General features: G+C 37.0%; 1 protein-coding gene and 1 long non-coding RNA gene across 27 annotated transcripts in view; both read right to left on the reverse strand.

The window, feature by feature from the left end:
• NF1 (neurofibromin 1) overlaps window positions 1–19589 on the reverse strand; it is a 267698-nt gene that overhangs the window by 196858 nt on the left and 51251 nt on the right. For all 26 annotated transcript variants that reach the window (XR_014821450.1, XR_014821449.1, XM_084985250.1 and 23 more), the window contains 3 exons: window positions 7443–7586; window positions 4171–4254; window positions 667–857 (listed from right to left, as the gene is read on the reverse strand). Coding sequence is in view for 24 of the 26 variants with exons in the window: in XM_084985250.1 (XP_084841376.1) it covers window positions 667–857; window positions 4171–4254; window positions 7443–7586 (419 nt within the window). In the remaining 2 variants the exon portion in view is untranslated. The remainder of the gene's footprint in view (window positions 1–666; window positions 858–4170; window positions 4255–7442; window positions 7587–19589) is intronic.
• LOC146398265 (uncharacterized) lies at window positions 10730–18304 on the reverse strand. Its single transcript, XR_014821466.1, has 2 exons — window positions 14676–18304; window positions 10730–14390 (listed from the first exon to the last, which is right to left on the reverse strand). It is a non-coding gene; the product is annotated as an uncharacterized LOC146398265 (long non-coding RNA).

The raw sequence follows: 19589 nt of genomic DNA on the forward strand, positions 1-19589 counted from the left end.
TCTCATACTAAGTGAAGTAAGTCAGAAAGAGAAAGGCAAATACCATATGATATCACTTATATGTGGAATCTAAAATATGGCACAAATGAACTATCTACAAAACAGAAACAGACTCACAGACATAGAGTACAGACTTGTGATTGCCAAGGGAAGGGGGGAGGGAGTGGGATGGAAAGGGAGTTTGAGGTTGGTAGATGCAAACTATTACAATTAGAATGATTAAGCAATTAAGTCCTACTGTACAGCACAGGCAACTATATTCAATCTCATGGGATAATGATGGATCAAGACAGTATGAGAAAAAGAATGTGTATACATATATATGACTAAGTCACTATGCTGTATAGCAAAAATTGGCACAACACTGTAAATCAACTATACTTCAATAAAAAATAAACAAAAATTGATACCGAGAGTTTGGGGCAGGAGGAAAGCCTGGTCATGGGTGATATTTTTTCCCCAAAATTCAGACTTTCATCTTTATAACAGTACTCACATTTAACTGTACCCACCAATATCACAATATTACATAATAACAATTTCAAAGAGATCAGTGCATAAATTTTCAACAAAGCCCAGGTTAAATTCATTTCTGCCAACTTTTTATTTATATGTAGACAAAACTTATATTACTTACAACATTCCTGTGTAGGTTTACCCACTAACCTGGTAGAAATTCGACTAAAGACTGCATTGAAGTTATTGCAGCTGAGAGAAAATAAAACCCCAGAGGCAGAATTCCGAAGTTCAGCTGCATGTTGGTTTCCTTCACGACAGGTATGAAGAAAATGGCAGATTTCTGGTAGCAATTGTTTGACCAGCATCGTTTCATCTAATCTCATTGTGTCCTTTGGTTGCTAAAATAGAAATAATCACATAATTCTAAACCTTTCTTAAACTTAAATGTAAATGTTTTCTATTACGAAAAATTTCAAACATATATGAGTTAGAATAATAAACATCCATACACTCATCACTTAGATTCCACATTAATACTTCAGCATGTTTGCTCTATCTACAGTTAGTTTAATAAAGAGGATGATTACATCTCTCACTTCTTCATCACAATAAAAGTCCAGGTACCCCTATTCATCCTCTTTAGCACCCCCATTTCTGCTTGTTACTCTGTTCATCAAGTCCCTACATAAGCACTCCTCTTCCTGGGAATCCGTAGTTTGAGTCCTAAGTAAACTTTACTCATATTCATTTGGTGAATGCACTGTCAACTATCTCAACATCCAAATTAATTCCTAGGTGGGCAATCACACCACCTTTGGTCAGATGACAAAAAGAGACAGATATTACTTACTATCACTAATTTTGTTTTGGCTGAACCATTTTAAGTAAGTTACAAACATCTTAACTTCACCTTGATTACCTTGCTTCGACGTCTCTTAAAAATAAGAACATTCTCCAATGTAACTTCAATACATGATCACACCAAGTAAAAATAAACAATTACTCATATCAGCTAATAGCCAATCCACATTTCAAATATCCCCAAATGCTGCCCCCTAAACGTCTTTCATAGATTTTTTTAAAAATCAACTAGGATCCAAAAAAGGTTCATAGATTGAAGCATGACTGTAACATTCCTTTAGCCTCTTTATTCTTAAACTATTTCCCCCACACGCTCCATGTACAACATGTATATTTGCCGTAACACTGACTTTTTTAAAGACAATGAGTCAGTTGCCTGTGAAGTGTTCTATATCACTGATCTGATTATGTCCTTGTGGCAAAACTTGTACTTCTAGTCGCTATATTTTCTATTAAATTGGAACCTAAACCTAACGGTCTGATTAGATTCAAATTAAAAACTTTCAGTAATTCATTACAGCTCATATTACATCACATCAGGAATACAATAACGCCAGTGGTCCCTCTGTTAATGACACCAACTTTGATAACTTTGGTGTTAACACTGAAATCTCTACTTTGTAAATCTCTATAATTAGCAAAACAACCAACAGAGAAACTACCCTGAAAATACAATGCTCCACATCATATTTTACCTATCAGCTTTAGGATCCTTATCTGAGTAACAGTTTTGATAATACCAAACATGATGACAAAGAACAAACTTTTGTTCACTATACTCAGTTCTCTAATTCCAATCCAAAAGCCTTCAGATACAAATACACTAAAATACATGGACAGTAAATAAACAGCTATCACAAAAACCTGCAAAATTTGAGTCCTAATGCTCTTTGTTATTAGCCTATAGGCTAACCAAACACTGCAAATGTTGAAATTAACTCCAATTAATAAACAAAAACAATAGAAGTGTTCAATCTTTTGACTAATGTTTATATATACAGGAACAAAAATACTTAAGATTCTTCAAGTTCTACAAAATTTTATTCATAAAATTTTGGTTTTAACCATGATATTGACTTAAGTATCTGCTTACTTTCATTTAGCTATTTCAACTACTAATGATAAACATGTACTTGTGGGACTCAGTTCTTCTTAAACTGCCTCAACTTACTTTGATCAAAAAATGAAAACAAGACAATCACAAAATCATTTAAGAAAACACAACTGTTCAATAATATGCATAGTATCAATTTTAAATTTTAAATTTAATGGAAAAATGTATACATTCTCAAAAGTAGAGCAGAGAAAGATAACATATATTTTATATATATTATACTAGTTATACTATGCCTACTTTTTAGACCTTCAATTAGGCTACCTCCAAAGAATATCAAATTAAACAGGGGCCAATAACATCAGTGACCATTCTCCCAAATACATTTACCATAACCTCTTAATTATAAATGTTAATGGAGAAAAACTATAGAACTGAAGAGGCAATAAATCACCCTATCCCCATTCAAACATGGGTGTCATTGATATACTGGAATCGCAAAGAACTGATTCAAAAGAAGATGAAAAATTGTCCATCTTCAAAATTCCATCATCCTATTTGGAAAAGCTCCTTTGCTCTTTCACTTCATTTTACAAATGAACAACTGCACATCACAAATTGATAGCACAAAGCAAGAGCAAAACTAGCTCACCCTCAATATGCACAGAAAATTTATAAGCACTGTCTCACAACTTTGCAATACAGACAAGAGTCAATAAAAGAATTTAAAACATTATGCTTAGGTTTTGCCACCTACAGTCTTAAATAATTCTAATCCCTAAGGATACACTGTTGTGTGAATATAATTATCTTTTTCCAACTCTCTGCCCTATCCCTTCCTTAGTCTCCATTCAACTAATCAGTCCTCCCATCAAAGTCTCTTTCCATCCAGGTTTATTACAGAAAACAATTGTAATACACATGGAAGAGAGAAGCAATTCTGAAAAAAGCAAAAGTTGTGTCAAAAGGAGATTGCAAGAAATAAGTTAACCCCAATGCATACTGAATAGACAGATCTTTAAAATAGAGGTTTTAAATTCATATATTTATATAAACTCCTACCATGTTCTAGGAAAAACACTGTTCAAGTATAGAAATATTCCTGAAAATATTCGAAGTAAGTTGTGGTTGTAAACTCTGAGATATTTAGAGGAAACGTGAAAAACTGTTTTGTAACTCAACTACTCCTCCACATATCTATTTTATACGTTTGTATTTACATAACAAGTGTTCTTAAGGTAGAATCTATCAGTAATAGTAATATTTTAAATTTTTAAGCTCTCTTTTATATAGATTTGAAAAGTAAAATACTAAAATGAGATTCATACAGGGGAAACAATAAACTCTTGGACTTTTGCACCATATTCTTTGACAGCTAAGCAATGCCAAAGGCCTAATCAACTGGAGAAATTAATTAAATGAAATGGTGACTTTTCCATAAAATTTTTTCTAAAAAACACAAGAGATATGACTCAAGCTTATTAACACTTTACAATCTTAACATCTATTTAATTTACAAAAGATGAGATGATAATCTCTTTAAAAAGATAATCTTAATAATGTATATCTGACAAAAGATGAGAATATGAAATACAAATTTCAAATATAAACATAATTTGAAATATAAATTGAAAATTTGTCTATGCTACCCAGTCAGCTGTTAACAAAATTCATTTTCATGTCTTAGACAAAAAGTCTTTATGAATTCTTCTTGCCCATAACTATGCATCAGTACATCGGATCATTCTCAGAAATGAATTCACAAAACCTGCCTACTTAAGAATAGATTTACTTACCCCAGCAAGACATTTTTCCAGTGTATCCAATATAATCAACTGAGAGAGATATAAATTTTTTTCAGCAGCTTCTCCAAATATTCTCTAAAAGAAAAGATAATCACAACAATAAAAGTTGATTATTCCTCTCCACTACAAATCACACACATCTGAAAAATGAGGGACTACAAATACACATCTGAAAAGTGAGGGACTAAGAATCAAGAAAGCCAACAGTCTTCCATTTTATCTCCCAGACTATATACTATATTTAAATCTATTTCTGATTTTATCCAAATGCTCACACAAAATACTGAGGTAAACGAAAATGCTGCCATTACAGTCTGCAATTAGCTTGCCACAATAAAAGATATTCTGGTTTGTACTTTAAAAATATGTAGGATTTATAGAGTTCCTTGATGGCCTAGCAGTTAAGGATTCAGCATTGCTACTACTGTAACTTGGGTCAAAGCCCTGGCTTGGAAACTTCCCCATGCCACAGGCACAAACAAAAACAAAAACAAACAAAAAAACAAAAAAAAACAACACATGTAGGATTTAGATATACATATAAATCTTTTTTTAAAATTAACTGTTCTTAAAAAAAAAATTAACTGTTCTTGTTAGGTGTTTAGGTAACTTCCAAATATATATATGTACGGCTGTATTTAGCCACTGTCTCCAAACTCTCCTACATCTTGTTCCACTAGAGGATAGAAAATGCCATTTCTTTCTTTCTTTTTTTTTTTTTTTTTTTTTGCTTTTTAGGGCCACACCTGTGACATATGGAAGTTCCTAGGCTAGGGGTCAAATCGGGGCTACAGCTGCAGGCCTACACCACAACCACAGCAACCCAAGCTGCATATGTGACCTACACCACCAGATCCTTAACCCACTGAGCAAAGCCAAGGATTGAATCTGGATTCTCATGGATGCTGGTTGGGTTCGTTACCACTGAGTCACAATGGGAACTACTAGATACACATACAAATCTTTACCAGAATCTTGAATTAAACATAAACCATACTTTGATGCTACAAAATAATCAAAGCCTAAATTCTTATAGCAACAAAATGCTGTAATGCCAATTACGGTGAATTTTAAGCACTCACTATCCTAAACCAAATACTACACTATCTACCACCAAGAGACTATGGTTTCCACAACACTGTAAATCAACTATACTTCAACAAAATTTAAAAAAAAAGGAGGGACTATGGCTTCCATAATTCAATTTACTCAATAAGACTAAGTGAATGCCAATAGCACAATATTGTTTTTGTTCTTCTTCTGAGGGCCGCACCTGCAGCAGTTCCCAGGACAGGGGTTGAATCGGAGCTGCAGCTACTGGCCTACGCCACAGCAACGCCAGATCTGAGCTGCATCTGCAACCTAAGCCTCAACTTGAGGCAACGCCGGATCCTTAGCCCACTGAGCCAGGCCAGGAATTGAACCCACGTCCTCTTGGATACCAGTTGGGTTCTTAACTCATCAAGCCACAATGAGAACTCCCTTGTTTTTGTTTTCAAAAGGAGGCTCCACACATTAAAATATTTTCAATCTAACTGAGAATATGGCCACTTATTTATATAATCCTATCTCTATGATCCACACACTGTACAACAGAAGGGGGCCACAAAATCTTAAATTTCTGTAAATCACTTTACACGTTTATTAAAGGCCTTGCTTTTTTTCAGAAAATCTTACCTTTTTTCCATAAAGAGAAAACATCTTTGTTAGGCAAATGACTGCCCACACCTCCAGTTTACCAGTTCTCTAAGTCTACGCTATTTTCTAATTAACTCTTTAAAAAGGAAACACACCAAAGATGATTTGGCTATGAAAACAGTACTGATTTTCAAAACCTATAACCAGAACTCAGTTTCATTGCTCAATATAAATAATACAAATTGTGATTATAAGTACTCAAAAGTAGCAGAGCAGTTTGGACTTAATCAAGAACTATCCAGAGCAGTTGTTTTGAACTGAGCATGAAGGAGATTTTAGATAGGGATAGACATAGAGGAAGGAATCACCTGACAGAGACAGGAAAAATACGCTGTTCAAAGGTACAGACATAAAATAGCTGGAGTACCCTGAAGTCTAGGGAATATAAACAGATTTTATAAAACACAGGGGAAAAAAAGCAATTATGAGCTTTTGACAATGAAAATACTGAATGAAACTGGTATTTGAGGAAAACTGTTTCAAAAGTCTCTATTACAGAAGCTGTCATAGGTTATAGGAGGAAGAAAATAACACAGTAGCTCATAAAAGCAATCTCACCCCTTAAAAAAAAAAAGGAGTTCCTGTCATGGCACAGAGGAAGCACATCTGACTAGGAACCACGAGATTGCAGAGATTCGATCCCTGGCCTTGCTCAGTGGGTTAAGGATCCAGCATTGCCGTGAGCTGTGGTGTGGGTCACAAACGCAGCTCAGATCTGGTGTTGCTATAGCTTGGGCATAGGCCAGTGGTTACAGCTCCAACTAGATCCCTCACCTGGGAACCTCCATATGCCATGGGTGAGGCCCTTAAAAAAAAAAAAAAAAAAAAAGCAACTTCACATTTAGGACCATAAATCCTATTTATCCTAAGGTCAAATTTTATTTATTACCCACTTAGGACTGGGACAGTCTAATATGTAAATATCTAAATGAGAAGCTAAAGAAGAGATTTTAACAGATTACTATGGTCAATTTACATATGAGAAAATCTGTATGAAATACTAATTCTGGAAAAATGGAAAAGTAGATAGGGTCACAAATAAGACAAATATTTAAGAAAAAGAATCAAAACCTAAAATCCGGAGTTCCCGTCGTGGCGCAGTGGTTAACGAATCCGACTAGGAACCATGAGGTCGAGGGTTCGGTCCCTGCCCTTGCTCAGTGGGTTAACGATCCAGCGGTGCCGTGAGCTGTGGTGTAGGTCGCAGACGCGGCTCGGATCCCGCGTTGCTGTGACTCTGGCGTAGGCCGGTGGCTACAGCTCCGATTCGACCCCTAGCCTGGGAACCTCCATATGCCGCGGGAGCGGCCCAAGAGATAGCAACAACAACAAAAGACAAAAAGACAAAAGACAAAAAGACAAAAAAGAAAAAAAAAAAAAAAAACAAAAAAAACCTAAAATCCAAGTCAAAAGGTTACCTGTGCTTATCCACAAATTAAGATGAATGTTTATATCCAGAGTCCACAGAAAATGACTTTATATACTTCAAGACATGCTGCTCCAAATTTTTAAATCAAAACCAAACCAAATCAAATTTCCACATAAACAGTAATGCAAATACTCACCATATTGTTAACATTCTTTAAGATAGTAGTGAGGCCGCTTATAACCAAAGAAAATTTGTATTTGGAAATATTGATAAGACATTCCTTGTTGTGTTCGGTACTGACTTTGGTATGTGTGTTCTGTTGTCCTGTTTTTATTGGAAGCTGAGGGGGGAAAAACATGTTAGCTTACATTTGAAAATGACTGAAGAGAATTCTCTTTCTCATTGAAAATCATGAGATTTTAGGAAAATCTGTATCAATCAGTTGTCTCTGTATCTCAAGCTCCAATTTTCAATACATAATGAAATTTATATCAAATAAGTCTTTAGAAATTTCAATTTTTCCAGCTTTCTTTCTGAAAGTCATAAATCTTACAAAATTAAATCTTTACCCAGCACTATGTAAGACAGAATGATGACGCACAGAAATAGAGCTACTTTCTTATAGCTAAAAATTATTTCAGAGAATGTCTGCAATAAAACGCACATAATCCTTTCTCCTATATATTGAGCTCAAGCATTAAGAGAACAAGAGACCAAGAAAATCTATGCCTTAGACATCTAGTCAATAATGGCAAATAGGGAGTTCCCGTTGTGGCTCGTGGTTAACGAATCCAACTAGGAACCATGAGGTTGTGGGTTCAATCCCTGGCCTCACTCAGTGAGTGAAGAATCCAGCATTGCCATGAGCTGTGGTGTAGGTCACAGATGAGGCTTGAATCCTGCATTGCCATGGCTGTGGCATAGGCCAGTGACTGCAGCTCTGACTGGACCCCTACTAGCCTTGGAACCTCCATATGCCGCGGGTACGGCTGTAGAAAAGGCAAAAGACAAAAAAAAAAAAAAAAATTAAATAAAATAATGGCAAATAATTGCAGACTGTTCAATGAGAAAAAACTGTATAACCCAGAATAAATACAGTATAAGATTGACTCAGGTAAGATAATCACCCTCAGGTACACAGCTGAGCGGTTAACAGAACAACAAACAGATAAATCTCTGCAAAAAAATATCCTTTAAGGGGACCACATTCACATTTATCTGAGAATGAATTAAGTTGCACTACCAAGAGGTTCATTTCTACTCTAAGAGTAGCATTCTGTTTTAAAAGCATCATCAACATATTTACTGTTTAAATATTAGATCCTGCTAATGCTAAGAGAGAACACTAATGAGGTTCCTCTGTGAAAACACAAACCTGAGTCCAGGTTCATTTTTAAAATGATGTAATAAAAGGTAGAAAGAAACCACTTGCTTAGTTAAGTCAATAGTAAAGAAATACTAAATAAGAGAAGGGAGGTATGTTTGGGATTTAGAGGAGGGGGCAAAACAGAACCTACACAATTACATAATATTAATTATCGAGATTATGAAGAGTAAAAAATCTAAAAGACAAAAAAAAGGGGGGGGTGTTCATCTTTGGCCACCCCGCAGCATATGGAGTTACTGGGCCAAGGATCAGACCAGAGCCGCAGTCATGACCTAAGCCACAGCTGCAGCAATGCCAGATCCCTAACCTACTGTGCCTGTGACCAGCACTTCCCAGATACCATCAATCCAGTCATACCACAGTGGTAACTCCAAAGGGGTGGGTGGATTTTAAAAGATGGCAGTAGTTGCAATGCAGTTTGTGAATCTCCCCAAATCTTGCAATGATTGTTAATTTCATGGGTCAACTTGACTGGATCACAGAGTACCCAGATATTTGGGGAAACATTATCTCTGGTTATGTCCCTGAAGGTATTCCCAGATGAAATTAACTTATATAGGTGAACCCCTAAAGCAATTTGCAAGTCCTCCAATGTGAGCAGGTATCATCCAATCCTTTGTGGGTCTGAATAGGATAAAAAAGGCAGAAGGAAGAACTTGACACTTTTGTCTGACTGAGCTGAGACACTGATCTCCTGCCCTCAGTGCTCCTGGTTCTCAGGCCTTCAGAGTCTTCCATTTCCCTCTACTGACTCCTTTTTTCAATAATTCAATGAATTTTATTATATTTATATTTGTAGACTATCATCACAACCTAATTTTAGAACACCTCCATCCCAAGCCCCTAGTCACCGCCCCCTGACCTGTTCTCTTTGGTAACCATATTTTTTTTTAGTCTGTGAGTCTGTTTCTGTTCTGCAAATAAGTTCGTTTGCATCTTTTTTTAGATTCCACATGTAAGATATATCATATGATGTTTGTCTCCTACCGTCTAACTTCATTTAGTATATGTTCTAGGTTCATCCATGTTGCTGCAAATGCCATTACTTCATTATTTTTTTATGACTAATATTCCATTGTATATATGCACCACATCTTCTTTATCCATTCCTCTGCTGATGGACATTTAGGCTGCTTCCATGTCTTGGCTATTGTATACAGTGCTGCAATCAAAACTGGGGTACATGTATCTTTTCCAGGCATGGTTTTCTCCAGATAGATGCCCAGGAGTGGGATTGCTGGATCATATGGTAATTCTAATTTAAGTTTTCTGAGCAATTTCCATACTGTTTTCCATAGTGGTTGCACCAATTTATATTCCCACCAACAGTGTAAGAGGGTTCCCTTTCCTCTGCACCCTCTCCTGCATTTACTGTTTGTACAATTTTTGATGATGGCCATTCTGGCTGGTGTAAGATGGTACCTCTTAGTAGTTCTGATTTGCATTTCTCTAATAATTAGTGATTTTGAGCATCTTTTCATGCATATTTGTTGTTGTTGTTGCTGCTTTTTATTTTTGGCCATCTGTGTGTCTTCCTTGGAAAAATGTCTGTTTAGACTTTCTGCCCTTTTTATGGGGTTGTTTTTATTGATATTGAGCGGCAAGAGGTGTTTATATATTTTGGAGATTGATCCCTTGTCAGCTGCTTCATTTGCAAATATTTTCTCCCATTCTGTGGGTTGTCTTTTCATTTTGTTTATGGTTTCCTTTGCTTTGCAAAAACTTTTAGGTTTAATTAGGGCCCACTGGTTTATTTTTGTTTTTATTTTCATTACTCTAGGAGGTGGATCTGAGAAGATATTGCCACAGTTTATGTCAGAGAGTGTTCAGCCTATGTTTTCCTCTAAGAGTTCTATAGATTGCAGTCTTACATTTATGTCTTTAATACACTTTGAGTTTACTTTTGTGTATGGTGTTAGAGAGTGTTCTAATTTCATTCTTTTACATGTCACTGTCCAGTTTTCCCAGCACCAGTTATTGTAGAGACTGTTTTCTCCATTGTATATTCTTGTCTCCCTTTGTCACAGATTAATTGACCACACGTGTGTGGATTTATATCTAGACTTTCTATCCTGTTCCAATGATCTGTATTTCTGTTTTTGTGCCAGCCCCATACTCCTTTGATGACAGTAGCTTTGTAGTATAGTCTAAAGTCAGGGAGCCTGATCCCTAAAGCTCCATTTTTCTTTCTCAGGATTGCTTTGGCTATTAAGGTCTTTTGTGGTTCCATACAAATTTAAAAATTTTTTGTTCTAGTGTTGTGAAAAATACCATTGGTAATTTGATAGGTATTGTACTGAATCTGTAGATGGCCTTGGGTAGTACAGTCATTTTGACAATATGATTCTTCCAATCCAAGAGCATGGTATATCTTTCCATCTATTTGTGTCATCTTTGATTTCTTTCATCAGTGCCTTACGGTTATCAAAGCACAGGCCTTTTGTTTCTTTAGGTAGGTTTATTCCTAGGTATTTTATTTTTTTTGATGAGATGGTAAATGGGATCATTTCCCTAATTTCTCTTTCTGATCTTTCCTTGTTAGTATACAGAAATGCAGTCGACTTCTGTGTATTAATTGTATCCCACAACTTTATCAAATTCATTGATGAGTTCTAACAGTTTTCTGGTAGCATCTTTAGGATTTTCTAGGTATAGTATCATGCCATTTGCAGTGATAGTTTGACTTCTTCCTTTCCAATGTGGATTCCTTTTGCTCCTTTTTGTTCTCTGACTGCCATGTCTAGGACTTCCACAACTATGCTGAACAGAAGTGTTAAGAGTGTGCATCCTTGTCTTGTTCCTGATCTTAGAATTTTTTCAGCTTTTCACCATTGAGAATGATGTTAGCCTTGGATTTGTCATATATGGCCTTTACTATGATGAGGTAGGTTCCCTCTATGCCCCCTTTCTGAGGATTTTTATCAGAAATGGGTGTTGGATTTTGTCAAAAGCTTTTTCTGCATTTATTGAGAGGATCATATGGTTTTTATTCTTCAGTTTGTTAATGTGATACATCACACTGATTGTTACGGATACTGAAAAATTCTTGCATCTCTGGGATAAATCCCACTTCATCATGGCCTATGATCCTTTTAATGTTATTGCTGGATTCAGTTTGCTAGTATTTTGTTGAAGATTTTTGCATCTATGTTCATTGATCTGTAATTTTCTTTTGCTGTGGTATTTTTGTCTGCTTTTGGTATCAGGGTGATGGTGGCCTAACAGAATGAGTTTGGGAGTATTCCTTCCTCTGCAATTTTTTGGAATAGTTTCAGAAGGATAGGTGCTAACTCTTCTCTAAATTTCTGATAGAATTCACAGATGGCCTGTGAAGCCATCTGGTCCTGGACTTTTGTTTGTTGGAAGTTTTTAAATCACAATTTCAATTTCAGTACTTATGACTGGTCCATTCATCTTTTCTATTTCTTCCTGGTTTATTAGTCTTAGAAGATTGTACCTAAGAATTTGTCCCATTTCTTCTAGGTTGTCCATTTTATGGGCATATAGTTGCTTGGAGCAGTCTCTTATGAGCCCCTGTATTTCTATGATATCCATTGTACTTCTCCTTTTTCATTTCTGATTTTATTGATGTGAGTCTTCTCTCTTTTTTTCTTGATGAGTCTGACAAAGGGTTTATCAATTCTCTTCAACTTTTCAGAGAGACAGCTTTTAGTTTCACTGATCTTTTCTATTGTCTTCTTCATTTCTATTTTATTTCTGCTCTGATCTTTATGATTTCTTTCCTTCTGCTAACTGGTTCTGTTTCTTTGGAGAACCCTACCTAATATACCACCCCATAAAATAGCAAAGAAACTAGAATAGCAAAACCCATGCACAACATCTACAGCAAACAAGGGTTTAAGGTACCCCACAAAGACCAAAAAACAAGCAAATAGGAAAAAATCACTTAGAGCTACAAAAGTGGTGTCCTATAAGCATCTATTCAAGAGAGAGCAAAAGGAAGCAGAATGTTTGATCAATCTGCTAAAAGGAAAATCCCCCAACTGTATTATATCCTCAATGAAAAGTACAACAGGCCAAGTTTAGAACCTTAGCTTAAATCAGGGGACTTTTTTTGTACATAGCAATTGGCACATGAATGAAAAAGGTCCACAATCATGTTTAAAAAGAAAAGAGTATACTTTAAACCACCACTCTCCATCAGAACTTTCTGTGATGACAATAACAGACTATATAAACAATGCTCATTACAATAACCACTAGCCACATGTGGTTATTAAGCACTTACAACACAGCTAATGTGAATGAGGAATCCAATGTTTAATTTCGTTTAAATTTATTTTACTTAAATTTAGGAAGCCATTGGACTGAACAGCACAATCCTAAACTAACCAGCTAATGAAATATTCCCTTTTAGGATAAAGCCTACATTGAGAAAAACTGCTGAGATTCACTCCAAATTGAAAACAAGAACATGAGAGGCACAGGAGAAAGACCTAGATAAAGGTGAAAAAGAAGAAAGCCAAAAGAACTCACAAAGAATGAGATGCCAATTTCATGAAAGCAACAGAAGAATCTATAGCCATGAAGACCATACTGGCCCACTTCCATCCCATCAATTTAGGAAAACTATTTTCCCATTAAAATGAGCAACAGAAAAGACTAGTCAAATCATATGTGAAGTTATTTTGAGAAAAAAGAATGAGACAGAATAACAGTGCAACAGAAAATTAAAACATGCCAAAAAAGATGTTTACTAACAGATGAAACTGTAAATTATTAATTCAAAATGAGCCAAGATACATTTTTAAATGATTAAAGATATGAAATAACACATTAGAATTACAAATAGAAATAAGTTGACAGAACTCAAGAAGAAATTAGAAAAAAGAAAAATCATTTCAGAAGTGAAGATTAACCAGAAAATATTAAAAGAGAAGATAAAACAAAAATATGCTTTTAAAGGAAAAAAAGGTAAATAGAAAGAAATGTGTAGTATCAAAAAATAAAAATGAGATAGGTATTTACAATAAAGTGACAGAGAAGATAGGCAAACAAAACCCATCATGTGTATAATAGGAATCTTCAAAGAAGGAAACCAAATGAATAGTGTACAATGAATATTAGAAACTAGAATTCAAGGAAACTGCTGGAAAAAAAAATTTCAAATGCTTAAAACTATGTATTTAAAGGGCATATTGCATACCTAGGAAAACTGACCCAGAATGACCAATACAGGACATATGTTAGTAAGATACCGACCTTCGTAAGAAAAAAAATCCTTTGAACATTAAGGCAAAAAGAAAAAACTCCTTACACAAAAAATAAGCATAAACAAAACTGTCGTCAGATTCTAACAATACTTTAGCTAATAGACAATGGAATAACATTTTAAGATTCTCAAGTGAAGAAAAAGTAACCCAAAGCAGGCAAACTGACTCCCAAATATAATGGTAATAAATCAAACTGCTCTGAACTCCAAGAACCCAGGAAATATTGCTCCCTTGAGCATTTTCTGAGGAATCTACTACAGAATGTTTCAGTCTACCAAAATAAGAGGAGACACATCCACATTAAGAGAGACCACTGGGAGTTCCCGTCGTGGCACAGAGGTTAACGAATCTGACTAGGAACCATGAGGTTGCGGGTTCGGTCCCTGCCCTTGCTCAGTGGGTTAATGACCCGGCGTTGCCGTGAGCTGTGGTGTCGGTTGCAGATGCGGCTCGGATCCCGAGTTGCTGTGGCTCTGGCATAGGCCGGTGGCTACAGCTCCGATTCGACCCCTAGCCTGGGAACCTCCATATGCCACGGGAGCGGCCCAAAGAAATAGCAAAAAGACAAAAAAAAAAAAAAAGAAAAAAAAGAAAAAAGAGGGACCACTGGAGTTTTTCTCGTGGCTCAGTGGAAACGAATCTGACTAGCATCCATGAGGACACAGGTTTGATCCCTGGCCTCGCTCAGAGGGTTAAGGATCCAGTGTCGCCATGAGCTGTGATGTAGGTTGCAGATGCGGCGCAGATCCTGTGTGGCTGTGAAATAGGCCGATGGCTACAGCGACGATTCAACGCCTAGTCTGGGAACCTCCATGTGACATGGGTGTGGCTCTAAAAAATAAAAAAAGAGACCACCAAATATATATCTATTGGAAAAAGTGAGAATAATTATGATAAGGGAGAAAACGCACTATGTAACTGCTACATATAATGACAGTACAGACACATGCAGTTATCAAAAATGTGGAGAGAGTAGCAAAAGTATACAAAAAGCAGGATGGTACCTGATTGCTTTATGGTACTAAGAGTAAATGGGTACTATTTTAAACAAAATGCTTGGTGAGAAGGAGATGAAACTAAGTTGGCTAATTTCAATATTGCTTATAGAAGAAAGCCACTATATAATAACTCCCCCTCCCAAAAACGGGAGGAAGTCAGAGTACTATACAAAGGCATCAATATAAAAGTAACCAACAGAACCGTAATACAAACTGCCTGTTTGTGCTGGTTGAGCACTGGCACAAGCCCACCATCAAATGCTTAGGTGAAAACCTTCAGGGAGGGTAACTCAACTCGGCAAGAATTTCCCTGTGGGAAGTTCAGGCTCTCCTCAAGCTTCTCCTTCACTGTCCCACTTCAGTGGCTGAACATAACTGGCTTCTCAGAATTCTCTAAAAGCTCCAACTTGACTGCCCATGGCCACTGATTTAGAGGATCTGATTACTGACTCCTTCCCTGATCCTCCAATTCCCCCTTCTAGATCTTTACCTCACCAGTCCTCTCAACACTGTGTATAGTCTAATTTCCACAGTAAATCCCTTATCCCATTACACGATCTGCTTCCCTGACTGAACCCTACACAAACCTTCTGAAATACCAAAATATATGCTAAGAGAGCAAATAACAGACCACATAATGAAAAATGACTTAAATAAAAGACGTGTAAATATAAATCAACATAAAAATATGACAGAAGTTAAGTCTAAATCATCAAACTAGGGGAAAGTCTCCAGGATATATTTTTAAGTTTAAAAAACAAGCTAGTGAAGAGTATACAGTATGCTACCATTTATCTAAGAAGGGAGAGGAGAAATAAAGAAACACACACACAATAATAGAAGGACAAACTGTAAAAAGGTTTAAGTAGTTACCTTTAGGAAGTGAAAGAAAATAAAGCAGAAGTGACTAGGACAGAATCCATATTCCCTATTTTTTATAGATTTTATTTTTAAATTATGTAATTTATATAAATATTAAGTTAAAATTATAAAAAATAAAACAGATTTAATAAATAAACATAGAGGAATTCACATCATGGCTCAGCAGAAACAAATCTATTATCCATGAGGACGCAGGTTTGACCCCTGGTCTTGCTCAGTGGGTCAAGGATCCAGCATTGCCGTGAGCTGTGGTGTAGGATGCAGCTCGGATCCAGCATTGCTGTGGCTGTGGTATAGGCTGGTAGCTACAGTTCCCACTCAACCCCTAGCCTAGGAACCTCCATATGCCGTGGGTGTGGCCCTAAAAAGACAAAACAAAAGCAAAAAAACAAAAAAAATAAAAATAAACTGAAATTTGTATACAAAATTTTAATGGCATAATCACAAAGAGAAGAACTGTTCTAAATAATCTTAAATCATATTTAGGTTGACTATACATTCCTAATGGAATATATTCTAACAATAAAAAAATGAAGATAAATCTTGATCCTGAATGTATCATGAGATCAAGAAAACAAATGATTAGGTGATACATTAAGTCTATCACTACTGGTGTCATTAAAAACCGGGACACGCACCATGGGAAAGGAACAGTAAAATAAAAACCCTGACATCTTGAATTGGAATTGGAAGTATCTATGTGAATTCAATGCAGTTTATCTTTTTTGAAAAAAATAAAATGGAGAGTTCCTATCGTGGCTCAGTGGTTAAGGAATCCGACTAGGAACCATGAGGTTTCGGGATCCCTGGCCTTGCTCAGTGGGTTAAGGATCTGGCGTTGCCCTGAGCTGTGGTGTAGGTCGCAGATGTGGCTCAGATCCTGCACTGCTGTGGCTCTGGCGTAGGCCAGTGGGAACAGGTCCGATTAGACCCTTAGCCTGGGAACCTCCGTATGTCGCTGGTGTGGCCCTAGAAAAGACAAAAAGAAAAAGAAAGAAAAGAAAATGTATTTTTCTGCCTTTGCTTGCTGAAAATGCCTGGAAACAATGACCAACTCTACCCAACTGTGATCCTGAGATGCCATTTCCCAGTGAAAGGAATCTGCCACACTCCTCCAGAACATGGCTGATTCCATGTACGAAGGAAAAAAGTGCATGATGAACCAGGATGAACATTTTGTCAAACCTGAAAGCTACCACAGGGTTGAGTCAAAAAGATTCAGGGGTAAATTATGAGGAGGCTCCCACTGATCAAAAATGGAATAACATGAACACTGTTAGGACAATTCCAATTTACTGAAAAATCAAGTATGTTTTAATCCATACTTCTTCCACATAAGAGGGAATAAATAATTCACAGCACAAGCCACCTCCCTCCCCAAAACACACACACACACGAAGATAAAGAAATCACCTGTTTAAAGATTTCAGAGCCACTGAAGGAATGAGAACCAGAGGCTAGGTTTCCTAAAAAGGGGTGAACTATGGAGAGGTAAGGTGATCTTCCACAGCTGTTTTTCCCCTGTGGGGGCATCTGAAGAATCTTGGGACAGGGGTACTCAGAAATATGCCTTCCCTAGCAAAGTACCACTGTTGAGGGAAAAAGGAACCATGAGCGATTTTGCCACTGAGAGCTAGAGTGACAAAACTGAAGGCATGTGGGAGTTTCAAACATAACTGAGTGGAAAGGGGTAAAGAAAAAGCTAATCAAAAACTTCTGAAAAGCAGAAGAGGATTTCAAAATCTCACAGCCTCACAAGATTGGAGGTCACAACCTGCTAAATAGAGAAGGACCCTAGTAAATATACCCAGTTCTTAATTACACGGCCTGGAGGGTGTAACATCCTTTATAAACAGAGGCAAACTATAGCAACTGGAACTGTGTACATTACAAGTAGGAGCGTAAATCAGTAATTACTCTGGAAGACTGTCTGGCATTTTCTGCTAAAATGGAACATACAGTGCAGTCATTCCTCTAAATCTCCAGGAGATTGGGTCCAGGAGGCCCAAATATACCAAAATTTGTGACGTTCAAGTCCCTTATATAAAATGGCATAGTATATTTGAAAATAACCTACCTACATCCTTACATGTACTTTAAATCATCTCTAGACTACTTATAATACATAATACAATGTAAATGCCATGAAATAGTTTTAAATACAACATTTATAGCAGTGCTTTCATAATTTCCAAAAACTAAAAACACTCCAAACGTCTATCAACATCAGAAGTGGCTTTTAAAAAATGGTACAGTCCAATAAAGAAAAAGTTTTACAGCAATGGGAATAAATGACTTCAATTGTAAGCTTAATTTCATAACTATAATACCAAGTTAAAGAAGTCACAATAGGAGTTCCCATCGTGGCTCAGTGGTTAACGAATCCGACTAAGAACCATGAGGTTGTGGGTTCCATCCCTGGCCTTGCTCAGTGGGTTAAGGATCCGGCGTTGCCGTGAGTTGTGGTGTAGGTTGCAGACGCAGCTCAGATCCGGTGTTGCTGTGGCTCTGGCATAGGCCGGTGGCTACAGCTGATTCAATCCCTAGCCTGGGAACCTCCATATGCCGCGGGAGCGGCCCAAGAAATGGCAAAAAGACAAAAAAAAAAAAAAAAAAAGTCACAACAAAAGATTCCTTACAGTAGGATTGCTATACAAATGTCAAAAACATGTCAAATTCAAGTCAGGAAAGTAGAGACCCTTGGAAAGAGCAAGTACTAACCAGAAGGAAAATCAGGGGAAGAGGGGCTTCTGGATTGCTAGCATTGCTTTACTTCCTGATCTGTGTACAAGTTATACTAGCGTATTTACTTTGCAAACATTTACTGAGCTATATACTTATATCTGTGCATCCTATTATACATATAAGTCAGTGGAAAGTTAGCTAAATATACACATATTTAAAACCATGATTAATGATACTAAAAACAAAAACAAAACAAAAAAACCCTGGTTATTTCTGCTGGTTCCAGCGGAAATGTGGTAGGCAGTGAGGCACTACTCAGCTCATCCTTCAGGGAAGGACTTAACTGCTGGGAGTGCTTCAGGGATTGCCTCACCTGAAGAGAACGATCCTGCCCAAGGATCCCAACAGATGTGGCACTGTAAAGGCCTGAACACCCCAACCCAATTCTGGGCAACTCAAAAGGCTCATTCTAGCTCCAGAGCTCCCAAAGTAGCACAGCAGAAGTGAATCTGCCTAGTATCCATGAGGATGCAGGTTCAATCCCTGGCCTCGCTCAGTGGGTCAGGGATCCAGCATTGCCACGAGCTGTGGTGTAGGTCAGACACGGCTCAGATCCCGCGTCGCATTGCTGTGGCTGTGGTGTAGGCCGGCAGCTACAGCTCCGATTAGACCCCTAGCCTGGGGAACCTCCATATACTGCAGGATCGGCTCAAGAAAAGGCAAAAAGACCAAAAAAAAAAAAAAAAGTGGCCCATTACTGCTTACCAAGAGCAGCCACTCCCCACACTTGTTTGATGACAATTCAGAGGCCCCTTCCCCGAAAGATAACAGATGTCCCCTCAGGATTTGCCACCACCTCTAATCCTCGACAAAAGGGTATGTGGGAATTTTGGGGGTGATGAAACTTCCTATAATCCCGACCATGATGATGATTACATGAATGTGTGCATTTGTCAAAACTCAGAGTTGAGCTGGTATAAATCCAAATGAGAGTGTTATGACACCAGAGTACTAAATGTAATCCCTCTGGTAACTACAAAGAAAACAGGTATAGAACATACAAAAAAGAAATGAGAAAAGAATTTAAATACTTCACTACAAAAAGTAAACACAAAAGAAGACAGTAATTTAGGAAAAAAGGGACACAAAAGCTATAG

The sequence above is a fragment of the Sus scrofa genome, chromosome 12, assembly GCF_054392235.1.
Source record: "Sus scrofa isolate SSC_HxYL_T2T_F1_AM1 chromosome 12, Sscrofa_HxYL_maternal_Yorkshire_Landrace_v2.0, whole genome shotgun sequence".
Classification (NCBI taxonomy): Eukaryota; Metazoa; Chordata; class Mammalia; order Artiodactyla; family Suidae; genus Sus; species Sus scrofa.